Consider the following 27,276-nt stretch of genomic DNA (forward strand, 5'->3'; position numbering starts at 1 on the left):
CACACACCCACTCACATTCAATCATCATATACGCTGCTGCTACTGTTTATAATATATCCTGATGCCAAGTCAGCTTACCCCTAATCCATACAGTATCTACTATCGATCCAGTATCCCTTAATATGCAAATATGGTACTGGAACTGTATATAGTGTGCTGACTTGATCATTTTCTTTATCGTTATATCTTGTGTTTTTGTTCTACCTTGTTATTGATTACTCCATTGTTGGGGTTAGAGCTTGGGAGAAAGGCATTTCACTGTACTTGTGCATGTGACATTGAAACTTAATCTATCTCTTAATGCTCACTCCTCTCATGAACTCTACAACACTGCAGAATCTGTTCTGTGTTAGTTCTTTATTTTAGCAGGTCACATTCATATTGGAATCTCTTTCTAAAGTGAGCCTGGGTCATGAAGGGAAGTAAACATTCACCTCATTATTACAACACAAATTTTTAAAAAGAAGCAGATTGTTCTTTGTCTTTTTCTCTCAAAACATTATTCAAGTTGTTTTTTTATCTGGTTATTTCCAGGACAATGGAAACAAAGCTCGAGTCGACATGTCAATCACTCCTTTCTAATATGGAAAACAATTCAGCACTAATATGACAGAGAGAGAGGTCATATGATTCTGGGAAACTCAGGGTTGAACAGCAGAAAGGCACTTCTGAGAACACGATACAGACAATATCTAGAGAGAGATTCAGAGAAAACTCAAGGGCCCATTCATCCTCTCTCAAGGGCCCATCGACTGTCGCACTCGCAACTCTACTGCTTTCCAACAAAGTGTTGCATCTGGGTCTAGTTTGTGAGGTGTACAGAGATAGGTAAGAGGTCTTTATAAACTACATTTTTATAAACTTTACCTTTATTTAATGTCAGAGTTAATAGTGCACTATAAAAGTAGAGAGGGGTATGCAGTCTAAACGCTGTTTACATACTTTTTTATTTCCCCACCTATCGCAGAAAAAGACATTGAAAACATAGTGTTACTTTATTTACTGCGAACGTCTCAGCGTGTACTAACCCACTGTTTTACCACTAGATCACTGGTAGAGAGAGAGGGGTGTGGTCAATGTTCCATGGCGTCCTCTTCCTCATCGTCACTGCTGGGCTCAAAGTCTTCATCCAGGGCAGGGTCTGTCTCCTCCTCCTCCCCCCTGTCTCACCCCCCAGTTCCACCAGCAGCTGCTCCATGTGCTCCAGTATGGGTCCGTCGTCACAGTGCAACTTCACATACAGCTGGAGAGAGAGAGACACACAGTTTGTTACATACATGCACGTTTCCACCAGGACTTAAGGTGAAAAATGCCTCCTTGGGTGTATTGGGCTCAGCAGAACAAGGAAAGCGTATAGGATATTTCTCTGCGCTCTTTCACATACACAGTATTGCTGTTGTTATCTCATTGAAATGTGCTGTGAAGCAGGACCATAACAAAAGCTGGTCCCCCTGTAGACGGGACCAGTAGATTTCCCGGTGTATAAAACTCTCTGCCTGAGTGGAAGCACTGGACTGATAACAGAACGGAACCCACCACCACAGCAATCAGCACACGCACGAGCACACACACATTCATTTTGCTCGAAACAACTTCTCCTCTAGTGAGGGAGATAAGCAGGTCTGAGAATCTGGGCTGAACTGCATTATTCTGTCTCATCCAGGCATGCACGCAGGTGCACACGCACACAAAGTACAAACGGCAGAAGGAACAGATCACCTTCACACTGCCAGTGTAACCCGGCCAAAATAGTTTGTGTGCGCGTACGTGCATGCGTTGGTGTTGCCCCAGGAACAGTCACCAAGCAGTAGGCCCTGACTGAAGACGCTTGGCCCCCTAGGAGCTAATTTGGAGACAGTTGATGTCCTTCATTTTCAAGTTGATCACTTGAGTATCGATAAAATGTACTTATTCACCTTAAGCTGTGACGTTTATGGAATATTCATACAGAAAGAGGAACGCATCTGCCAGGAGAGTATCATTTTTCATTGCGATAGCCGTTTGTTTATTTAACTGTGTTATATATTAGAGAAGAGTGCTGAGCTCAGCAAAGCCACACAATCAATTAAACACATTTCTCATTTAGAGTAATGCAAGTTTTCCTCCCTTCTTTCACAGGTTGGCTGCTCTGTGTGGTGTGTATGTGTGAGAGTGTGTGTCTTTCTCTGTGTGTGAGAAGAAGAAGCTTTCCCTCAAAGTCTGGAGTCTCTGAGGCACATCTGGCCACATCTGACCCCCCCCAATGTGTCGTCTTTCCTAAGCCGTTGTGACAGGGGGTGAGGGTGTTGACCTGTGAAGAGAGAGGAGGGAAATTAACACTAACTATCTCACCCTCTCTCGATCTCTCCTTCCTCTTTCTCTCCCCTCCTCAGATCCCTATCTATTATCCTGAGGTTCAGGTTGATTAAGTGTACATACAGTAAATGGCACATATCTCATATAAAAAGCGAAGCAGAAATTGTGAAAGCGAGAGTCGATGTGCCCTTGAGGGAAAATGAATGATATACTTACTTTCTTTATTTGGGTGACTAATAGAGATCAAGGACTTTCTCCACACCTGCCTCTAAATCACAATCCCCCTCTCCTATCTCAGCTCCTCTCAAACTTCCCACAAATCTCTCCTGCTGTGTCTCCACTCCCTCCATGCTTCACCTTTTTCTCCTGACCCACACAACTTAATTCATCCCTCTTTCTTCACCTTCTCCATCCCCCCTTCTCTCTCTGCTCCACAAGTAACCTTCCTGTCTGTGTGACAGATCACTGCTCAAACTCCAACCTAGAAACACACCCACACCCACTCTCAGGAGACGAGGAGAGCAGGGTAGGGAATGATGTGAGAGGTGGAGTGTCGGGTGGAGTAGAGGCTGAGGGATGGTTAACAGCAGAGGAGGTGAAATCAACAGTGAAAACATCACAAAAAGCGGCAGCATTGTGTGCGTGGAGTAAAAGAGTGTATGTGTGTGTGTATAAATGAGTGTGTGTGGGAAGGAGCAAGTGGAGGTCAAGCGTTTTACTCTTTGATGAGCTAGAGGCGATGCCTTAGGGTATGAATGGCTTGGAGGGTGTGTGTGTGATGTCATTTTAATGCTGTGGTTGAAAAGAGTGAGTGAACTCCAGGAGTGGTGAAGTGTTAATAGTGTGTGTGTGTTTCAGGGTTTTTGTTAGGAATTTTAACTTCACGGACATTTGAGAGATTTACCGGACCTATATGCATTGGGTGCGTAACCGGATTAGGGCGTCCACCCACGGTGCTCAGAATGACAGAACTCGCATTTAGATAATGGTTACTCAGAACACGCAAGTCGACAATGCAACGGTGTGCTTACCGAATTCCGATGAGCAATTTGAAGATGTTAGAATAACCGCCACATATACATTTTCTCAGCCAACAAGATGAGTAACGAACAGAACAATCACTAGCCTATGTCAATCTACTATCCACAGAGGTTGACTGACTATGATTTTTCAACGCTGATGCCGATACCGATTATTGGAGGACCAGATACCGATTAAATCGGCCGATTTTTATTTATTTATTTGTAATAATGACAATTACAACAATACTGAATGAACACTTATTGTAGCTTAATATAATACATCAATAAAATCAATTTAGCCTCAAATAAATAATGAAACATGTTCAATTTGGTTAAAATAATGCAAAAACAAAGTGTTGGAGAAGAAAGTAAAAGTGCAATATGTGCCATGTAAGAAAGCTAATGTTTAAGTTCCTTGCTCAGAACATGAGAACATATGAAAGCTGGTGGTTCCTTTTAACATGAGTCTTCAATATTCCCAGAAGTTTTAAGTTGTAGTTATTATAGGAATTATAGGACCATTTCTCTCTATACGATTTGTATTTCATATACCTTTGACTATTGAATGTTCTTATAGGCACTTTAGTATTGCCAGTGTAACAGTATAGCTTCCATCCCTCTCCTTGCTCCTACTTGGGCTCGAACCAGGAACACATCGACAACAGCCACCCTCGAAGCAGCGTTACCCATCGCTCCACAAAATCCAGGGCCCTTGCAGAGCAAGGGGAACAACTACTCCAAGTCTCAGAGCGAGTGACGTTTGAAACGCTATTAGCGCGCACCCCGCTAACTAGCTAGACATTTCACATCGGTTACACCAGCTTAACCTCGGGAGTTGATAGGCTTAAACAGTTGATAGGCATAAACAGCGCAATGCTTGAAGCATTGCTGGCAAAACGCACGAAAGTGCTGTTTGAATGAATGCTTACGAGCCTGCTGGTGCCTACCATCGCTCAGTCAGACTGCTCTATCAAATCATAGACTTAATTATAACACACAGAGTAGGTCATTAATATGGTCGAATCCGGAAACTATCATTTCGAAAATAAAACGTTAATTCTTTCAGTGAAATACAGAACCATTACGTATTTTATCTAACGGATGGCATCCCTAAGTCTAAATATTGCTGTTACATTCCACAACCTTCAATGTTAGGTCATAATTATGTACAATTCTGGCAAATTAGTTCGCAATGAGCCATGCGGCCCAAACTGTTGCATATACCCTGATTCTGCGTGCAATGAACGCAAGAGAAGTGACACAATTTCACCTGGTTAATATTGCCTGCTAACCTTTCTTTTAGCTAAATATGCAGGTTTAAAAATATATACCTCTGTGTATTGATTTTAAGAAAGGTATTGATGTTTATGGTTAGGTACACGTTGGAGCAACGACAATCCTTTTTCGCGAATGTGCACCGCATCGACTATATGCAATGCAGGACACGCTAAATAAACTAGTAATATCATCAACCATGTGTAGTTTATAACTAGTGATTATGATTGATTGTTTTTTATAAGTTTAATGCTAGCTAGCTACTTACCTTGGCTTCTTAGTGCATTCGCGTAACAGGCAGGCTCCTGAGGCAGGTGGTTAGAGCGTTGGACTAGTTAACCGTAAAGTTGCAAGATTGAATCCCTGAGCTGACAAGGTAAGAATGTCGAAATTTAGAAAGAGGGGAGATTTAAAGATTCAACAACTAGCATGGGTTGCTAATATGACTAGCATGGGTTGCTAATATGACTGATTGTGCCTTTGGCTACTGGACAAAGAAATAAATAATTGCCTCCCCAGTTCTACGGTCGGATTTGACTTTGAAGCAAGGTAAGACATGTCTCATCATATGAAGTAAAATGCTCAGGTTTCAAAATGCATACTGGCTTCCAGCTCATTGCAAAGTGATGGGCGACGCCCTGAACCCTGCCTAAAGTTGCCTACATGCACTTGAATGGCAAATGGGAAGCGTGCTTCAATTAGGCTTACCAGTTGAGAAATAAAAATAGTAGGCCTAGCTCTTTTTAAATCGTGGATTTAGAATTGTTTTAGAATGATTGGGCTTATAAAAGCACGTTCAACTCCAGCAGCAACTAATGAGCTGTTTGAGAAGCTGTAGCAGTAGCTCTCATGCTGTCTGACATATTTTCCTCTAATAGGTTCTGTGTCTGTATGCTGTGAGCATGTGATAAACATAGCGACTAACGAACGTACACGCGCACCAATTTAATTCCACTAAATTATGCAAATGAACTTATAGACCATTAAGCATGAGTGGTCAAATGTTTACAACAACTGGTATTTCCAAAAACCTATATTTTGCCATGGGATTCTTTTTCTTTGTTGGACAGATTTATTTAAAGGCTGAAAAATATATATATTTTACTCCAAAAGCCAGCTATTGTCAGCTAACAGAAACCCTTGTGTGTGCACGTGTGTGTACGACTCCCCTAGAGAGAGATAAATTGCCAAAGACATGTACTGTTCACACCACTACCTGTCTGTGTGTGTGTGTGTGTGTGTGTGTGTGTGTACAGTATGCATGGCGTTCATGCCCGTGTCCAGTGACAAACATACAAATTGCATACAGCCATTTGTGGCTTTATAAGGAGCTATGAGTTTACAGCTCCTCTTCTCTCCTCTAAGAGGGGTTGAGGGAAGGTTGGAGGGGTGCCAAGGTCAGCCATCATCCAACCCCCTTGTAAACCGAAGAGCCGAAGAAAATCAGGGTCTGTCTCTTTAGAAGTAATGTGGCGAAGCACATTCATCAGAGGGGAAATGAATAATGGAGATATTTCTAACAAACATAAATCAAATGTGCACAGACACATACACAGGCACAGACATGCAAAAATGTAATTAAATATGCACACTCACACAAAGAGTGCTATCAACATAATTAAGTATGCTAGAAGTGGACTTGTGTCTAAACAAGCCAGTGTGAACTAGGCCTCATTAACATTTTCAGGTTTTCTGACTAACTCTGAGACTGAACACTTTAATAATTAGCACACTCACAAACAGTGGTCTGTTATGAGGGAAGACTCTCACACACACACACACACACACACACACACACACACACACACACACACACACACACACACACACACACACACACACTAGCAACGCGTGGGTTGACGCTAACCCACAGTCCCCATAGTTATATCCGCGTGGTGGGCAGGTTTATGGTCATGAAATATTTTGTGGATTAAGGGCTGGTGGGTGGCAGGCGGGCGGGTTGAAAAGAGAAAAATCATATAAATGTATAATTCTTGTGCAATTCATAACTATAGGTTACATTGGGGTTTTTGTTTAATTATTTGTATCTGAAGTCAGTGCGTAAACCTAAGCTTCAGGGCCTAACTGTACAGGCGCCAAATACACAGCAATTGCCAAATGCTTTTGGGAACACTGGCAGAAAAAGTTCACGTTGGTCTACTGAGGCAAAAAGGACAATGTCGGCATATAATTCAATAAGAGAAGAGCTGCGAAAAGCTCCTGAGTCAGGTTTGTAGGCCTCCTTGCTCGCACATGCTTTTTCAGTTCTGCCCACACATTTTCTATAGGATTGAGGTCAATACCTTGACTTTGTTGTCATTAAGCCATTTTGCCACAACTTTTGAAGAATGCTTGGGGTCATTGTCCATTTGGAAGACCCATTTGCGACCAAGCTTTAACTTCCTGATGTCTTGAGATGTTGCTTCAATATATCCACAATTTCCTTTCCTCATGATGCCATCTATTTTGTGAAGTGCACCAGTTCGTCCTGCAGCAAAGCACCCCCACAACATGGGGCTGCCACCCCCGTGCTTCACGGTTGGGATGGTGTTCTTCGGCTTGCAAGCCTCCAGCCTTTTCCCTCCAAACATAACAACATTATGTCCAAACAGTTCCATTTTTGTTTCATCAGACCAGAAGACATTTCTCCAAAAAGTACAATCTTTGTCCCCATGTACCGTTACAAACTGTTGTCTTGGCTTTTTTTAATGGCGGTTTTGGAGCAGTGGCTTCTTCCTTGCGGAGGGCCTTTCAGGATTTGTCAATATAGGACTCGTTTTACTGGGGATAAAGATACTTTTGTACCCGTTTCCTCCAGCATCTTCACAAGGCCCTTTGCTGTTGTTCTGGCAGTGATTTGCAGTTTTCACACCAAAGTACGTTCATTTCTAGGAGACAACGCATCTCATTCCTGAGCGGTATGACGGCTGCGTGGTCCCATGGTGTTTATACTTGCGTACTATTGTTTGTACAGATGAGCGTGATACCTTCAGGCATTTGGAAATTGCTGCCAAGGATGAACCAGACTTGTGGAGGTCTACAATTTGTTTTCTGAGGTCTTGGGTGATTTTTATTTTATTTTCCCATGATGCCAAGCAAAGAGGCACTGAGTTTGAAGGTAGGCCTTGAAATACATCCATAGGTACACCTCCAATTGACTTAAATTATGTCAATTGGCCTACCAGAAGCATCTAACGCCATGACATAATTTTCTGGAATTTTCCAAGCTGTTTAAAGGCACAGTCAACTTAGTGTATGTAAACTTCTGACCCACTGGAATTGTGATACAGTTAGTTATAAGTGAAATTATCTGTTTGTAAACAATTGTTGGGAAGATTTCTTGTGTCATGCACGAAGTAGATGTCCTAACCGACTAGCCAAAACTAGTTTGTCAACAAGAAATTTGGGGAGTGGTTGAAAAACTAGTTTTAATGACTCCAACCTAAGTGAATGTAAACTTCCGACTTCAACTGTATGTATGTACAGTGCCTTGCGAAAGTATTCGTCCCCCTTGAACTTTGCGACCTTTTGCCACATTTCAGGCTTCAAACATAAAGATATAAAACTGTATTTTTTTGTGAAGAATCAACAACAAGTGGGACACAATCATGAAGTGGAACGACATTTATTGGATATTTCAAACTTTTTTAACAAATCAAAAACTGAAAAATTGGGCGTGCAAAATTATTCAGCCCCCTTAAGTTAATACTTTGTAGCGCCACCTTTTGCTGCGATTACAGCTGTAAGTCGCTTGGGGTATGTCTCTATCAGTTTTGCACATCGAGAGACAGACATTTTTTCCCATTCCTCCTCGCAAAACAGCTCGAGCTCAGTGAGGTTGGATGGAGAGCATTTGTGAACAGCAGTTTTCAGTTCTTTCCACAGATTCTCGATTGGATTCAGGTCTGGACTTTGACTTGGCCATTCTAACACCTGGATATGTTTATTTTTGAACCATTCCATTGTAGATTTTGCTTTATGTTTTGGATCATTGTCTTGTTGGAAGACACATCTCCGTCCCAGTCTCAGGTCTTTTGCAGACTCCATCAGGTTTTCTTCCAGAATGGTCCTGTATTTGGCTCCATCCATCTTCCCATCAATTTTAACCATCTTCCCTGTCCCTGCTGAAGAAAAGCAGGCCCAAACCATGATGCTGCCACCACCATGTTTGACAGTGTGTTCAGGGTGATGAGCTGTGTTGCTTTTACGCCAAACATAACGTTTTGCATTGTTGCCAAAAAAGTTCCATTTTGGTTTCATCTGACCAGAGCACCTTCTTCCACATGTTTGGTGTGTCTCCCAGGTGGCTTGTGGCAAACTGTAAACGACACTTTTTATGGATATCTATAAGAAATGGCTTTCTTGCCACTCTTCCATAAATGCCAGATTTGTGCAATATACGACTGATTGTTGTCCTATGGACAGAGTGTCCCACCTCAGCTGTAGATCTCTGCAGTTAATCCAGAGTGATCATGGGCCTCTTGGCTGCATCTCTGATCAGTCTTCTCCTTGTATGAGCTGAAAGTTTAGAGGGACGGCCAGGTCTTGGTAGATTTGCAGTGGTCTGATACTCCTTCCATTTCAATATTATCGCTTGCACAGTGCTCCTTGGGATGTTTAAAGCTTGGGAAATCTTTTTGTATCCAAATCCGGCTTTAAACTTCTTCACAACAGTATCTCGGACCTGCCTGGTGTGTTCCTTGTTCTTCATGATGCTCTCTGCGCTTTTAACGGACCTCTGAGACTATCACAGTGTAGGTGCATTTATACGGAGACTTGTTTACACACAGGTGGATTGTATTTATCATCATTAGTCATTTAGGTCAACATTGGATCATTCAGAGATCCTCACTGAACTTCTGGAGAGAGTTTGCTGCACTGAAAGTAAAGGGGCTGAATAATTTTGCACGCCCAATTTTTCAGTTTTTGATTTGTTAAAAAAAGTTTGAAATATCCAATAAATGTCGTTCCACTTCATGATTGTGTCCCACTTGTTGTTGATTCTTCACAAAAAAATACAGTTTTATATCTTTATGTTTGAAGCCTGAAATGTGGCAAAAGGTCGCAAAGTTCAAGGGGGCCGAATATTTTCGCAAGGCACTGTATGTATGTATGTATGTATGTATGTATGTATGTATGTATGTATACACACATTCAGTGGGGCAACAAAGTATTTAGTCAGCCACCAATTGTGCAAGTTCTCCCACTTAAAAAGATGAGGCCTGTAATTTTCATCATAGGTACACTTCAACTATGAAGCCAAAAGTAGCTGCTGCTCATGTTGGTATCTGTACTGATGGCGCAAAAGCCATGACAGGGAGACATAGTGCAGTGGTAACGCGTGCAAGCATTGGCTCCCGATGCCACTTGGGTACACTGCAGCATCCACCGAGAGGCTCTTGCTGCCAAGGGAATGCCTGACCGCTTGAAAGACGTTTTGGACACTACAGTGAAAATGGTTAACTTTGTTAAAGCAAGGACCCTGAACAAGTGTGTATTTTCTACACTATGCAATGATATGGGCAGCGACCATGTAACGCTTTTACAAAATACAGAAGTGCACTGGTTATCAAGGGGCAAAGTATTGACATGTTTTTTTTTTTTTTTGAGAGAGACGAGCTTAAAGTTCTTCACTGGCCATAATTTTCACTTGTCCGACCGCTTGCATGATGACGAGTTTCTCAAACGACTGGCCTATCTGGGTGATGTTTTTTCTCGTCTGAATGATCTAAATCTAGGATTACAGGGACTCTCAGCAACTATATACAAACTATGTGCGGGACAAAATTGAGGCTTTGATTAAGAAGTTGGAGCTCTTCTCTGTCTGCATTAACAAGGACAACACACAGCTCTTTCCATCATTTTATGATTTTGTGTGCGCAAATGAACTCAAGCTTACGGACAATGTCAAATGTGATATAGCGAAGCACCTGAGTGAGTTGGGTGCACAATTACGCAGGTACTTTCCCTAAACGGATGACACAAACAACTGGATTCGTTATCCCTTACATGCCCTGCCTCCAGTCCACTTACCGATATCTGAACAAGAGCGCTTAATCAAAATTGCAACATGCGGTTCTGTGAAAATGTTATTTAAATCAGAAGCCACTGCCAGATCCTGCCTTGGCAAATCGCTCTGTTAAGACACTGATACTCTTTGCAACCACATACCTATGGAAGAGTTGATTCTCAGCTCTCACTAGCATGAAAACTAAATACAGGCACAGACTGTGTGTGGAAAATGATTTAAGACTGAGACTCTCTCCAATACAAACCAACATTGCAGAGTTATGTGCATCCTTTCAAGCACACCCTTCTCATTAAGCTGTGGTGAGTTATTCACAATTTTCAATGAACAAGGTTTTATATGTAAGATGGTTAAATATAGATAAAAAATGATTGATTATTATTATATTATTATTTGTGTTCTGGTCCTATAAGAGCTCTTTGTCACTTCCCACGAGCCGGGTTGTGACAACAACTCACACTCATTCTTATGTTTAATGAATGTATTGTACATAGTTTGGCGGTTGCACATAGTTTGGCGTTTGCACATAGTTTGGCGGTTGCACATAGTTTGGCGTTTGCACATAGTTTGGCGGTTGCACATAGTTTGGCGGTTGCACATAGTTTGGCGGTTGCACATAGTTTGGCGTTTGCACATAGTTTGGCGTTTGCACATAGTTTGGCGGTTGCGGATGGGTTATTAGCAATTGTGGGCAGTTGAACAAACAGCTGACCCGCGCATAACTAAAACACACAGGTCTTGTATAGATAACCTTGTGGGGACACAATTCAGTCCCATTCAAAATCCTATTTCCCTAACCCTTAACCATAACCCCAATACCTAATAACCCTTACCTTAAAAATGAACTCTAGCTCCTAACCCTAATTCTAACATTAACCCTAAACCACTTTTGTTTGTTTACTATTCGTGGGGACTTTTGGTCTCCACAAGTATAGTTAAATACATCCACACCACATACACAAAAACACACAAAATTCTAAGACCGACACATAACTCCGAGGTAAGAAAACAATGAAGATAGGGCTAAAATTTCAGATTAACTGCCAGCAGTGAAGCTCTGTAACATACATGTGTATTACTGACTGTACAAGCTGACAGTACAATATCAACCAAACAGACTTACATCAATAAGCCTCATCAGTGTGTGTGTGTGTGTGTGTGTGTGTGTGTGTGTGTGTGTGTGTTTACCTTCTTGGCTTTGGTCAGGTAAGATCTGGCTGCCTCCTTCAACGCTTCACGCTCCTCCCTCTCCTCATCGCTCTCTTCTCTCTCCTCCCTTCCTCTCTCCTCCATCTGTAGGTAACAAACCCAGCCTGAGAGATACCACACCTGTGAGAGAGAGAGAAAGAAATATGTTTTATTAAGTGAGCTCAGCTATGGCAGGGGAAACACATTTAACGGTCTAGTCCACATGAAATCTGTACTTGGAACTGTGACAAACAGGCTTAACACACACGCACACACCGGAGGCACTTATTGAAATGCTCACAGCATCCTCATGAGCTGCCACTATGGTAACAAGCTGGGCCTGTGCTGCTGCAGTTTGTCTTCGCAAACTTTCGTCTCCACACGCCAATCTGAAAGCGCTGTCACACACACACACACACACACACACCACTTACAGACTAAAGGACAAAACACAGCTACACACATTCCATTCCTTCTCTCCTCTCAACTACCTGTTGTATTCTCTCTCCCTCATACCAATACTGTACACATCCACATTAAACACACCCTACATAGTTTACCCTCATCCTTCCACCTACAGCACACTTGTACTTTAGAAACGTGTGTGTGGGTGTGTGTCTCATCTGAGGACAAGGATCAGCCACCCACACTTCTTGCAGAAGCAGGACATTAACATTCCCCTCATGTACTATTCATTTTACAGCAGAAAACAGCGACCTCCACCTCTATCAGCAGACCCATGCATGCACGCACACACTCATGAAGACGAGAGGCTTGAAGGTTGAACATAACTTTATGCCTTTTGAATGATTATACAATTATTAGAAGCATCCTCTTCATGACCGGATCTACAACTCTGTAACTTAAGTTGAGCATAGCGGTTTGAATACACGCACTGACCTGTGTGTGCATGTGTGTGTGTGTCTAGATCTGGGTTGTTACTTCAATCAGAATGTCTTTGCTTCCTCAAAAGAAACTCCATTAGTATAAGTCTCTTTGAAAGTGTTTATGAAATATGGTCTGTTTTGCTCGTATTTATGGATGTATTAAACTAAGCACACACACACTCTTCATGAGCACACCCACCACTCGTCTCAGCAAATTAACGAGACAGCTAATTAAGAACTTCAAGAGAATCCACACAACACCCACACGTTACTCTCTTAATGATAAGTCTACAGTAAGGAGGTGTCAATCAGTCCTCTTGGACGAGACAACAGTCACAGATACCATCTGGTTCTAGAGAGTTTTAATAGTTTTAACAAGGTCTACGTAAAGGTCGACTTAGAGTCAGAATTCCAAGTTTCCCAAACCCGTTGACAAAGTACTACATTGTACAGGGAGTTAGTTAGGTACCACCACCTTGACTACTGGCAGCTGTTTGGCTCCATTAACAATGCATGAGTTACCGAGGTGGGTGACTTACAAAAAGAATGGTTGGCACAAAACAGTTTGAGCTGCTGTGGGTAGAGGGTTTAGGTTGTGTTATTCCGATGGCGCTCGAGAACACTACTGACAAAACAAACACTTTACTGTATATTCATAGGAGTTCAAACTCTCTCTGTGTGTGTGTGTGTGTGTGTGTGTGTGTGTGTGTGTGTGTGTGTGTGTGTGTGTGTGTGTGCGTGTGTGAGTGTTTCTGCTTAGAGCAGATGTCTCCTGAATGAGTTCAAAGGTTGAGCAAGTGACTGCTCTCAATCTGTCAGCCGAGGTGTGTAGGAGGAAGGGTGAGAAAGAATGAGCACACTGAGGTTAGATCATCTCACACACACACCTCTTGCAAAGAATACTAATATGGCTCAGGAGCAGAGAGAACTGAACGGAGGCTGCAGGTGTGTCTCCTGCTCACTTCACACACAGAAAAGAAAACTAGCCCAGAATCTTTTCACATGTCTATTTACAAAGGATAAAGCTAAAAACATTAACAACTTCATAGTTAAGAACACTAACAATATGGAAGAAAATGTAACATATTCTTCAAGGACCAATCACTTCCTAAAAACATAACCTTATGGAACAATCCTTGGATAGCTTTTCATAATACAATAAACTACTTGGTAATAGGAAATACATGTATTTCCATGACAGAATTCAAAAGAAATTTTGAACTGACCAATGTAGATATTTTCAAATACAGTGGGGCAAAAAAGTATTTAGTCAGCCACCAATTGTGCAAGTTCTCCCACTTACAAAGATGAGAGGCCTGTAATTTTCATCATAGGTACACTTCAAGTATGACTGACAAAATGAGAAAAAAAATCCAGAATATCACATTGTAGGATTTTTTATGAATTTATTTGCAAATTATGGTGGAAAATAAGTATTTGGCCACCTACAAACAAGCAAGATTTCTGGCTCTCACAGACCTGTAACTCCTTCTTTAAGAGGCTCCTCTGTCCTCCACTCGTTACCTGTATTAATGGCACCTTTTTGAACTTGTTATCCGTATAAAAGACACCTGTCCACAACCTCAAACAGTCACACTCCAAACTCCACTATGGCCAAGACCAAAGAGCTGTCAAAGGACACCAGTTGTACAAATGAATGTATTCAACTGAAATGTGTCTTCCGCATTTAACCCAACCCCTCTGAATCAGAAAGGTGGGGGGGGGGGCTGCCTTAATCAACATCATCGGCGCCCAGGGAACAGTGGGTTAACTGCCTTGCTCAGGGGTAGAACAAAATATTTTTTACCTTGTCAGCTCTGGGATTCGATCTAGCAACCTCTCTGTTACTGGCCTAACACCCCTACCTGCCAGGTTACCTGCCGCCCCAAGTTTCATATAAAATGCTTTATTGTATCAATGTTGAAAGTGCGTGGGCGACAGAAACAAAATGGTGCACTCTGATGCCATGTGGCGGAGAGAGTGATGCGAGTGCTGGAGACGGGGGTGTGAGCAGGTGGGTCTGGGCAGGGGTGATGCTGTTGATGTTTGTGTAGGTCTGTATGCTATCATTTGTATGTTTCTTATTGTAAAAAATAAAAATACATTTTAAAAATGACATCATGACTCACCTGCACCACCTCGTCATCTTCCTCTAGTAGACCCTCCAACACATCTACTGCTGTCTGAGAGAGAAATCATAAAAACACACAAACCATCATTTCCATTGTTCATTATACATTAAGCACATCCTGCTCCTAGCCTGAGTCGCTATGTGTGTGGAGGCAGAGAGCGAGGTGTTTCCTGTCACAAACATCTCGCTCTCTCTGCCACCCTAATCAATGGATGTGATCAGAGTCTGATCAGACTCAAAAACCCAGTGTTCCGTAGACACGGTCGTCAATAGCAACAAGACAGCTTACACAGTCATCAATACACAATGAAGCTAATCTCATGATTACTATCAATAATCTGTCAATATCCCTCCTGTTCAATACTCCTTGAACTCAACAACCGATACAGAACTGGTCATGGTCAATAGCTAGTCCTCATCAATGGACCTGATCACCAGTCCACGCCCTCCTGTCCTGATGATTCCAGACTAGTTCACCTTACCCCTCCCCAGTGTACACAATCTCACGCATCTCTTTCTCTTCAAAGAGTTTCACCTGTCCCATTTTCTTCATCCCTCTTCCACTTTTTATCATCACTTGTGCATGCAAGAGACGGAGGATGTGTGTGTTGATTCATTGTGGGGCTGATTACCTGCTGAGAGGTATTACGTTTTATTAATTAACACATTCTGATTAGAGGGAAATCAACATCTCATTCCTGATGGTCTACAGAGTACATGTTTTGTATTAGCGCTGAGGTTGATCAATAAACTATTTAGCCGATGTAGTTAAATACCCAACTATCGGTGTTAGTTCCAGACCTCCAAGGAGCCAATCACTGAGTAACGGCTTACAAGAAAACAGACTCACAACAGATAGACAGACATTCCACTGATGACAACAACAACAACTCAACTCTAAGACTGGCTGTCATGACACTACCTCTTGCAAGGACAAAATATCCTTTCTGTGTGAACGTTCACCTGTTTATATGTTCTTTATATACATGTACCTCCTACATTATTCACTTAGTTGAAATACACTGATTGTCATTCACAGTTGCTTTGGTTTTCCTGCATCTCTGTCTCTGAAACGGCGTGTGTGTGTGTGTGTGTGAGACAGCCCCCCAGACTGTTATAGTCATTTGTCTTGTCCCTATCCTTGCACTGCACTCTGGTAAAATGATTCTGTTTAGTAACGTTGCCTGCAGATTACTCAACAGCAACAACAAATACACACACGAAACGTGTCGTCCCCTTTGCTTCAGGACCAGTTAGAAACCGCCCTCCTGGGAGTAGCTCATTTATAACTCTCTCTCTCTCTCTCTCTCTCTGTGTGTGTGTACCCGTGAGCATGCTTGTGTGTCTGAAGTGTCTGTTCACATCAGACTCCTGTACCTTTGTAACCTCCTGTCGTATGAGTGAAAAACAAAGTGATTCATTTGATACTTGGCATTGACCTAAATGTCCAATGCAGCATTTTTATTTATTTTTCATATCAATATCAAATCATTTCTGGGTAACAATTAAGTACCTTACTGTGATTATTTTTGACCATCTTAATTGAAAACAAACTAAATTAGCTTCTTAGAAAAGAGGAGGTTTTCAAGCAAGAATTTAGCTAGGACTGGTCTGAGTGGGGAGGGGAAAACTGAAAACTAGCTGTTATTGGCAGCAAGGTTTGGAACTCTTATTGGTCTATTAACTCATTTACATCCTGGTGATGTCACCAAGTAGGCCGAAACTGCATCCCACCAAAACAGGCTGATACTTTAGGTGGTCTTTTCAAACAGCTCTTACACTAAAAGGGCATTATGATAATTTTCACAATTTCACAGGATTATTATAGTGTGGAAATATACACTTAGTGGCCATTTTATTTAGGTACACCACCCATTCACAAAAATTGTGAAATGGTTCACTCCTACAGACAGTGAGTCATGTGGCTGTGGTTTGCTATATAAAGCACGCAGACAGGCATTGAGGCATTCAGTTACTGTGCGATTGAACGTTAGAATGGAAAAAATGAGTGACGTAAGTGACTGAGCGCCGGTTCCAGGATCTTGGAAACTACCGGCATCCTGGGCTTTTCATGCACAATAGTGTCTACGATTTACAGAAAATGGTGCGACAAACAATTTTTTTTTTTTTTCAGGGGCAGTCCTGTGGGCGAAAACAGCTTATTGATGAGAGGTCGAAGGAGAACGGCAAGAATCTTGCAAGCTAACAGGCGGGCCACAAACAGGCAAATAACGGCACAGTACAACAGTGGTGTGTAGAATGGCATCTCAGAATGCACAACTCGTCGGTCCTTGTCACGGATGGGCTATTGCAGCAGACGACCACACTGGGTTCCACTCCTATCAGTTAAAAACAAGAAGAAGCGGCTCCAGTGGGCACGCGATCACCAACACTGGACAATTGAGGAGTGGTAAAACATTGCCTGGTCCGACAAATTCAGAATTTGGTGGAAGCAGCACGAATCCATGGCCCAATTGTGCCTAACGTCAACAGCAAAGGCTGGTGGTGGGGGTGTTGTAATGGCGTGGGGAATGTTTTCCTTGCACAAGTTAGGTTCCTTGATACCAATTGAGCAACATGTTCATGGCCCAAATAATTCAGGCTGTTCTGGGGGCAAAGAGGGATCCAACCCAGTACTAGACTGACGTGCCTAATAAACTGGTCGAATGTTTATAAAAAACAACTGAAATCACGTTTTGACTGCACTGGGCCTTTAACATCACTCCAATGCAACGTGTAGACTACATTTTTCTTCTGCTATGGTAACATACGATAAAACAGACAAGCCTTCATATACACTGAACAAAATATTGTAATGTGATAGAAATAAAAGTTCCCATTAATGTTCCATACGCACAAAATGCTTATTTCTCTCAAACTTTGTGCACAAATTCGTTTACATCCGTTAGTGAGCCTTTTATCCTTTGTCAAGATAATCCATCAACCTGACAGGTGTGGCATATCAATAATCTGATTAAACAGCATGATTATTACACAGGTACACCTTGTGCAGGGGACTAGGGTTGCAAAGGGTCTGAAACTTCCTGGTTTCCGAAGTTAAGCAAAATTCCCCAAATTCCCTGGCTTAAATTCAAAAAGAGTTAGCTTATAACAGTGAACCTTTTTTGTGGGATACACCAAAGGCAATTCTAGGTCTTGATTTTTTGTTAACAAATAATTGTCAGAAGTTTACATACACCTTAGCCAAATACTTTTAAACTCAGTTTTTCACAATTCCTGAGATTTAATCCGAGTAAAGATTCCCTGTTTTAGGTCAGTTAGGATCACCACTTTATTTTAAGAATGTGAAATGTCAGAATAATAGTAGAGGGAATGATTTAGTTCAGCTTTTATTTCTTTCATCACATTCCCAGAGGATCAGAAGTTTACATACACTCAATTAGTATTTGGTAGCATTGCCTTCAAATTGTTTAACTTGGTTCAAACGTTTCGGGTAGCATTCCACAAGCTTCCCACAATAAGTTTGGTGAATTTAGGCCCATTCCTCCTGACAGAGCTGGTGTAACTGAGTCAGGTTTGTAGGCCTCCTTACTCGCACATGCTTTTTCAGTTCTGCCCACAAAATGTCTATAGGATTGAGGTCAGGACTTTGTGATGGCCACTCCAATACCTTGACTTTTCAATGGAACTAAGGGTTCAAACCATGAAAAACAGCCCCAGACCATTATTCCTCCTCCACCAAATGTACAGTTGGCACTATGAATTTGGGCAGGTAGCGTTCTCCTGGCATCAGCCAAACCTAGATTAGTCCATCTGACTGCCAGATGGTGAAGCGAGATTCTGCACTCCAGAGAACACGTTTCCACTGCTCCAGAGCCAAATGGCGGCGAGCTTTACACCACTCCAGCCGACGCTTGGCATTGCACATAGTGATCTTATGCTTGTGTGCGGCTGCTCAGCAATGGAAACCCATTTCACGAAGCTCCCAACAAACAGTTATAGTGCTGACGTTGCTTCCATGGCAGTTTGGAACTCAGTTGCGAGTGTTGCAACCGAGGACAGATGATTTTTACACACTTTGTGCTTCAGCACTCGGCGGTCCCGTTCTGTGAGCTTGTGTGGCCTACCACTTTGCGGCTGAGCAGTTCTTGTTCCTTCTACTTCACAATAACAGCACTTACAGTTGACCAAGGCAGCTCTAGTGACATGTTGAAGGTGCCATGTTGAAGGTGGCATCCTATGACGGTGCCATGTTGAAAGTCACTGAGCTCTTCAGTAAGGACATTCTACGGCCAATGTAGACCCCCTTGGGTTGTGCCGTGGCGGATATCTTAGTGGGCTATACTCGGCCTTGTCTCAGGATGGTAAGTTGGTGGTTGAAGATATCCCTCTAGTGGTGTGGGGGCTGTGCTTTGGCAAAGTGGGTGGGGTTATATCCTTCCTGTTTGGCCCTGTATCATCAGATGGGGCCACAGTGTCTCCTAACCCCTCCTGTCTCAGCCTCCAGTATTTATGCTGCAGTAGTTTATGTGTCGGGGGGCTAGGGTCAGTTTGTTATATCTGGGGTACTTCTCCGGTGTTATCCGGTGATCTGTGTGAATTTAAGTATTGCTAGCTCTAATTCTCTCTTTCTTTCTCTCTCTCGGAGGACCTGAGCCATGCTGCTGCTCCAGTTTCAACTGTTCTGCCTGCGGCTATGGAATCCTGACCTGTTCACCGGACGTGCTATCTGTCCCAGACCTGCTGTTTTCAACTCTCTAGAGACAGCAGGAGTGGTAGAGATACTCTTAATGATCGGCTATGAAAAGCCAACTGACATTTACTCCTGAGGTGCTGGCTTGCTGCACCCTCGACAACTACTTTGATTATTATTATTTGACCATGCTGGTCATTTATGAACATTATAACAGAACATGGCCAAGATGTTCAAATCTCCACCCGGCACAGCCAGAAGACGACTGGCCACCCCTCATAGCCTGGTTCCTCTCTAGGATTCCTCCTAGGTTTTGGCCTTTCTAGGGAGTTTTTCCTAGCCACCGTGCTTCGACACCTGCATTGCTTGCTGTTTGGATTTTTAGGCTGGGTTTCTGTACAGCACTTTGAGATATCAGCTGATGTAAGACGGGCTATATAAATAAATTTGACCTTGTGCTCAATTTTATACACCTGTCAGCAACGTGTGTGGCTGAAATAGCCGAATCCACTGATTTGAAGGTGTCCACATACTTTTATTTAAGCTGTTCAGAAATATCAAATTGGTTAAGGGTTCAGAAGAGGGTGAGTAAAGCGTACAGTAAAGAGAAAAACTTGAATGTGTAAAATAACATGTGCAGAACATTCACATCCATAGTTATGAGAAAAGAGTTTCCAGAGGGGCTGGATGTGGGTGAGAAATCCGTATTCGTAGCCTCTGCTAATTATATTTGACCCTGGTTATAACCACCGTCTTCCTCTCCGCCATTTCCTTCCCTCGTTCCCTCTGCTCTACTAGGGTCAAATGCTTATTGTCTGCTGTTTAACAACGGATTCCCTATTCGATTCCGATGTGTGTGTGTAATTTATGAGTTAGAATGTTGTTGTTGTTTAGAGTTGAAAACTGCGATGTTAATGACTTGCCTCTGGGTTTACCACTGCTGTGTGGAAACAACACAGAATCACATTTTTTTTAACAATAGAGGACTAAAATAGTCTCAGTTACTCTAGATCCGAGTAATCTTGTCCTGCATCTCCTGTTCTCCAGTTATCTGCTGCTTCCATCTTGTTGTTATCGTGGTGAATGCTGTGAGCCTGGAAACAATCTTCATCCTCATCTCCACCTCAATTGTTTCTGATTCCTCAATAGATGCAGAGTATGTATTCAGTGTGGCTTGCTGACACATGCACGAGGATGAAGACAAACAATGTGTCAGACACACACCTTTCTACCCCTCTCCCTCCAGATCTTTTCTAAAGCTGTTCCTCTCTCCGTTTACCTCTCTCTCTGGGTAAAGACCACTCCTCTATTATTGAAGATGATCTCTGGCAAAGATAAAGAATACAGAGCACTGTTCTTTTCACAGAGAAAACTCATCCTACACACACATACTCTTACCTCGTACTCTTCTGCCTCTATGAGGAGTTTGGCCGTGGTGATGCGGGATTCATATGGTGGGATGTCACTCTGGAAAGGGAACAAAAAGAGTTAGACACAGACACACACACAAACACAATTGCTCTCACACAGACACACACAAAGTCACACAAACAGAGCGATAAGTTGGCCCTCTGACTTGGCTTTTATGCTCTGGGTTGTCTGACTCGCTTGTGTGTGTGTGTGTATGTGTGTGTGTGTGTGGGGGGGGGGTAATAAGTCTCTCACCTGTGTGTGTTCCTCCTCTATGTCCTCTCTGCTGGGTGGAGCTTCACTCTGTTTCAGGGCAGGTAGCCACGCATCCACACTCCTCATCAGGTACTCCTTCCCCTCCTACACACACGCGCGCGCGCACACACACACACACACACACACACACACACCACACACACACAAAATCTGACATCTGCTCCCCTGATCCAGGCTGCATCACATCCGGCCGTGATTGGGAGTCCCATAGGGCTGCGCACAATTGATGGCCGTCATTGTAAATAAGAATTTGTTCTTGACTGATTTGCCGAGTTAAGTCAAGGTTACACACAACTGTCAAATCAACTCCATCTGGTTAGATCCACAGTGCCATCTGGTGGCTGGAGGAGATATTTACAAAAGTAACCTTGAGAAAAGCTGCAGTATTCCTAAACTTGTCCTCTCTTTGAAATGTAAGTCATTTAGGAGTATATCCTTAGCTTGCTGTTATTGTTACTCCCTAAAGATTAAGGCTCTCTGAAGAATTGGAGGCCTGTCTCATTGCAGTGCTAGGACTAGCAGATTATCATAAAATTGTATGACAACGGCAAATGCTCTGATTGTTCAGTTAAAGACCATTTTTCTGTCTCCCCTCATCACTTTCTTTTGTTCTTTCTCTCCCCCCATCTTCCCTCCTCCTCTCTTTGTCAGATGTGATCCCTGTGTCCAAATGTATCTGCTTCATAACTAATTAATAACTGCATTAATATCTGTCATAAACTTATTAATGTGTGTGTGTGTTCCTAGCTCATCAAATTAATGGCATATTATTCCATTTTCTCACATGAATTAACTCTGATCGCTGCTTTAACAAGATGATAACTTCGCGTGAGACATACCTGCCCTCTGATTTATAGTCATACAGTGTGTGTGTGTGTGTGTGTGTGTGTGTGTGCGCGTGTACTGACCTGGTTCTTCTCTGTACTGAACAGGTAGCTGGCCATCAGCTGTAGAGCCTCTGGGTTATCAGGCTGATAGGTCAGCGCTCGTTCTATGGCCTCTCGACACTGATCTCCTGCCCTCTCCTCCATACTACACACAAACACACACAAATCTGTGAATTCAATACACAACAGGCCTTTCAGGTAACAAAAATGTATATATGATTTTTGTGTTACCAGAGGTCAGTGAAGTAGATCTCTGCCACAGAACAGTAGGCCACACACACGTGTCTGGCAATCGGGATCTCTGACCCCGAGTCCTGGAGTGGAGAGGCTGCTGCCTCAGCTCCTGCTCCTGCCTGGGGTGACAGGGAGATGGTTGAGGTAGAAGTATTCAGCATCTCTGGCTGCCAGTTTGTGATAGTCAGTTTATGATACAGTCAGTTTGTGACACAGTCAGTAGAAGTGTTCAGACTGAAGAAACAGCTCCTCCTAGTGTTCTGTGTTAGACATGCATTCAACAAGATCCCATGAGTGTGTGTGCGTATACTCACTGTGGCTTGTGCGTGTTTCTCCAGCATACACAGTAGTATCTGTACTCCTTTGGTGTAGTACTGCACAGCCTCCTGGCCTGTGTGTATCTGCCCTAGAGACATGTATTTACTATGACCTTCTTCAGGACTCAACTGCACTGCATGCAGAAACACTTAGAGCTGGGGTTAAGGAACACACACACATGTGCATTTGCACAACACACACATGCACAGAGAGATGCATGCAAACACCATACACACACACACTGAAGGATATTTCCTTGGCCCTCTGTGTGTCTCCCAGTTCAGAGTGGATGTGTCCTAGCAGGTCCAGGGTAAGGAGGTTGTCAGGCTCCACCTCTAGTGCTCGCTGACAGAACCTCCCCGCCATCTCAAACTCCAAACTGTCCATACACTCCTCCGTCTGAAACACAACACATATGTTAGTGTACAGCGTGTGGCAAACTCCAAACTGTCCGTACACTCCTGACTCCATCTGAAATAGGAGAAAGAGAGAGTATGTCTGGAGTGTGTGTGTGTGTGTCCTACCTTCTCCAATAGTTGTTCGACAGTATATTTTTCAGCAGTTTTTTTCTTGGCTTTCTCCTGCATCTTCAACTTCATTCTATCTTGAGGTGACAGACCTGCCAATCCAGAGCCTGTTGCAACACAGTCCCTAATTGTCAACAATATTCTACATAAGTCTGGCTACAGTAGCTAACTAGCAAGTTAGCTCGCTAGGTTGTAATTGCCTGATTGGACTAGCGAGCTACAGTGCCTTCACACCCCTCGTCTTTTTCCACATTTTGTTGTGTTACAGCCTGAATGGTAAATGTATTGAATTGTGATTTTTTTTGTCATTGGCCCACACACAATACTCCCATAATGTCAAAGTGGAATGATGTTTTTGAAAAAGTAAAATGAAAAGCTGAAATGTCTTGAGTCAATAACTATTCAACCCCTATTCTTGTTATGACAAGCCTAAAGTTCAGGAGTAAAAATGTCCTTAATGTCACATACAGGTGAAGTCGGAAGGTTACATACACTTAGGTTGGAGTCATTAAAACTCGTTTTTCAAACACTCCACAAATTTCTTGTTAACAAAATATAGTTTTGGCAAGTCGGTTTTCCAACAATTGTTTACAGATAGATTATTTCAGTTACAATTCACTGCATCACAATTCCAGTGGGTCAGAAGTTTACATACACTAAGTTGAATGTGCCTTTAAACAGCTTGGAAAATTCCAGAAAATTATGTCATGGCTTTAGAAGCTTCTGATTTCAAGGCCTACCTTCAAACTCTGTGCCTCTTTGTTTGACATAATGGGAAAATCAAATGAAATCAGCCAAGACCTCAGAATTTCTTTTTTAGACCTCCACAAGTCCGATTCATCATTGGGAGCAATTTCCAAACGCCTGAAGGTACCACGTTCGTCTGTACAAACAATAGTACGCAAGAATAAACTCCATGGGCTGTCACTTGGGGCGGCAGGGTAGAGTGTTGGACTAGTAACCGGAAGGTTGCCAGTTCAAATCCCGGAGCTGACAAGGTACAAATCTGTCGTTCTGCCCCCGTCATTGAAAATAATAATTTGTCCTGAACTGACTTGCCTAGTAAAATAAAGGTTAAAAAAATAAATACCTCTCAGGAAGGAAAAGTGTTCTGTCTCCTAGAGATGAACGTACTTTGGTGCAAAAAGTGCCAATCAATCCCAGAACAACAGCAAAGGACCTTGTGAAGATGCTGGAGGAAACAGGTACAAAAGTATCTATATTCACAGTAAAACGAGTCCTATATCGACATAACCTGAAAGGCCGCACAGCAAGGAAGAAGGTACTGCTCCAAAACCGCCATAAAAAAAGCCAGACTACAGTTTGCAACTGCACATGGGGACAAAAAATTTTACTTTTTGGAAAAATGTCCTCTGGTCTGATGAAACAAAAATAGAACTGTTTGGCCATAATGACCATTGTTATGTTTGGAGGAAAAAGGGGGAGGCTTGCAAGCCAAAGAACACCATCCCAATCGTGAAGCACGGGGGTGGCAGCATCATGTTGTGGGGGTGCTTTGTTGCAGGAGGGACTGGTGCACTTTACAAAATAGATGGCATCATGAGGAATGGAACATTATGTGAATAAATTGAAGCAACATCTCAAGACATCATTCAGGAAGATAAAGCTTGGTCGCAAATGGGTCTTCCAAATGGACAATGACCCCAAGCATACTTCCAAAGTTGTGGCAAAAGGGCTTAAGACAACAAAGTCAAGGTATTGGAGTGCCCATCACAAAGCCCTGACCTCAATCCTATTGAAGATTTGTGGGCAGAACTGAAAAAGCTTGTTTGAGCAAGGAGGCCTACAACCCTGACTCAGTTACTCCAGCTCTGTCAGGAGGAATGGGCCAAAATTCACCCAACTTATTGTGGGAAGCTTGTGGAAGGCTACCTGAAATGACCCAAGTTAAACAATTGAAGGCAATGGTACCAAATACTAATTAAGTGTATGTAAACTTCTGACTCACTGGGAATGTGATGAAAGAAATAAAAGCTGAAATAAATTATTCTACTATTATTCTGACATTTCACATTCTTAAAATAAAGTGGTTATCCTAACTGACATAAGACAGGGAATTTTTACTTGGATTAAATGTCAGAAATTGTGATGTATTTGGCTAAGGTGTATGTAAACTTCTGACTTCAACTGTAAGTTGCATGGACCCACTCTGTGACCAAAAATAGTGCTTAACATGATTTTTGAATGACTACCTCATCCCTGTGCCCCACACATACAATTATATGTAAGGTCATTTAGTTGAGCTGTGAAAATCAAACAGATTCAACCACAAAGACTAGGGAGGTTTTCCAATGCCTCGCAAAGAAGGGCACCGATTGGTAGAAGGGTTAATCAAAAAGCAGACATTGAATATCCCTTTGAGCATGGTGAAGTTATTAATTACACTTTGGATGGTGTATCGATACACCCAGTCACTACAAAGATACAGGCGTCCTTCCTAACTCAGTTGCTGTAGAGGAAGGAAACCAATCAGGGATTTCACTTTGAGGATAAAAAATAAACCAAATGGAGCTAAGCACAGGTGAAGTCCTAGAGGAAAACCTGGTTCAGAATGCTTTCCACCAGACACCGGGAGATTAATTATCCTTTCAGCAGGACAATAACCGAAAACAGAAGGCCAAATCTACACTGGGGTTGCTTACCAAAAAGACAGTGGCCGAGTTACAGTTTTGACTTAAATCTAAATTAACATCTATGGAAAGACCTGCAAATGGTTGTCTAGCAAAGAAGAAGAACCATTTTGACATAACATTAATAATTTTGGGGGAATAATGGGCAAATGTTGCACAATCCAGGTGTCGGAAGCACTTAGAGACTTACCCAGAAAGACTCACAGCTGTAATCACTGACAAATGTTTTCACTTTGTCAATATGGGGTATTTCTGGGTAGTAAGTTGGTAGTCTGTTGATATCCCTCTAGTGGTGTGGGGGCTGTGCTTTGGCAAAGTAGTGGGGTTATATCCTGCCTGGTTGGCCCTGTCCGGGGGTATCATCGGAAGGGGCCAAAGTCCCCCGACCCACCCGCTGTCTCAGCCTCCAGTATCTATGCTGCAATAGTCTATGTGCCTGGGGCTAGGGTCAGTCTGTTATATCTGGTGTAATTATCCTGTGTTATCTGGTGTCCTGTGTGAATTGAAGTATGCTCCCTCTCTCTCCCTTCCCTCCTGGACTACCTGAGCCCTAGGACAATGCGTCAGGACTACCCGGCCTGATGACTCCTGGCTGTCCCCAGTCCACATGGTCTTGCTGCTGCTCCAGTTTCAACTGTTCTGCCTGTGGCTATGGAATCCTGACCTGTTCACCAGACGTACTACTGTACCTTGTTCCGGACCTGCTGTTTTCGACTCCCTCTACCACACCTGCTGTCTCGACCTCTGAATGTTCGGCTATGAAAAGCCAACTGACATTTATTCCTGAGGTACTGACCGGTGGTCTACAACCACAGTGATTACTAGTTGAACCTGCTGGTAATCTATGAAAGTTTGAACATCTTGAAGAATAATCTGGCCTTACTGGCAGACAGATGAGGCCTGGCCACCCATCAGAGCCTGGTTCCTTTCTAGGTTTCTTCCTATGTTCCTGCCTTCTAGTTTTTTCTAGCCACCGTGCTTCTACATCTGCATTGTTTGGGGTTTTAGTATAAGCACTTTGTGACATCTGCTGATGTAAAAAGGGCTTTATAAACACATTTGATTTGGTATTGTGTGTAGAAGGGTGTGGAAAAAATATGAATTCCGGCTGTAAAACAACAAAATATGAAATATGTCAATCGGTATGAATACTTTCTGAAGACACTGTAGCTATCACACATAATATAACAGATATCACACATGGACAACACTAGTTGTCCTTTATAGCGATCTAGCTAACACGTTAGTTACTGTATGTAACATACCTCCGTTAGAGCGCGGATCTTTCCTCCTGGCTTTGCTCTTCTTTTTGCCCTTGGTTTGGCCTCCCATTACAACAATGACGATTTGTAATCAAGTTTATAATTTATGTCAGAATCACTGTAAAAATATTGGGGACAAATTAGTCCACGCGTAGGGTGTGAGTGCACATGCTCAGTACTGCTAACCCAGCAGCTACGGAGAAAGATAGTGGACAAACAGTTCCAGTTAAC

The 27,276-nt window shown here is 42.6% G+C and overlaps 1 protein-coding gene across 1 annotated transcript; it reads right to left on the reverse strand.

Moving 5' to 3' along the window:
• Nucleotides 1-338: 338 nt before the first annotated feature.
• Nucleotides 339-27,266, reverse strand: si:dkey-12j5.1 (uncharacterized). Its single transcript, XM_029623281.2, is given in 12 exon segments — nucleotides 339-1,157; nucleotides 1,160-1,243; nucleotides 11,809-11,949; nucleotides 14,825-14,878; nucleotides 20,879-20,947; nucleotides 21,146-21,250; nucleotides 22,075-22,198; nucleotides 22,285-22,406; nucleotides 22,602-22,754; nucleotides 22,858-23,004; nucleotides 23,130-23,239; nucleotides 27,049-27,266. Coding segments are annotated over 12 exon segments (1,260 nt in total). The 5' UTR covers nucleotides 27,116-27,266; the 3' UTR covers nucleotides 339-1,073.
• Nucleotides 27,267-27,276: the final 10 nt, after the last annotated feature.

The sequence above is a fragment of the Oncorhynchus nerka genome, linkage group LG3, assembly GCF_034236695.1.
Source record: "Oncorhynchus nerka isolate Pitt River linkage group LG3, Oner_Uvic_2.0, whole genome shotgun sequence".
Classification (NCBI taxonomy): Eukaryota; Metazoa; Chordata; class Actinopteri; order Salmoniformes; family Salmonidae; genus Oncorhynchus; species Oncorhynchus nerka.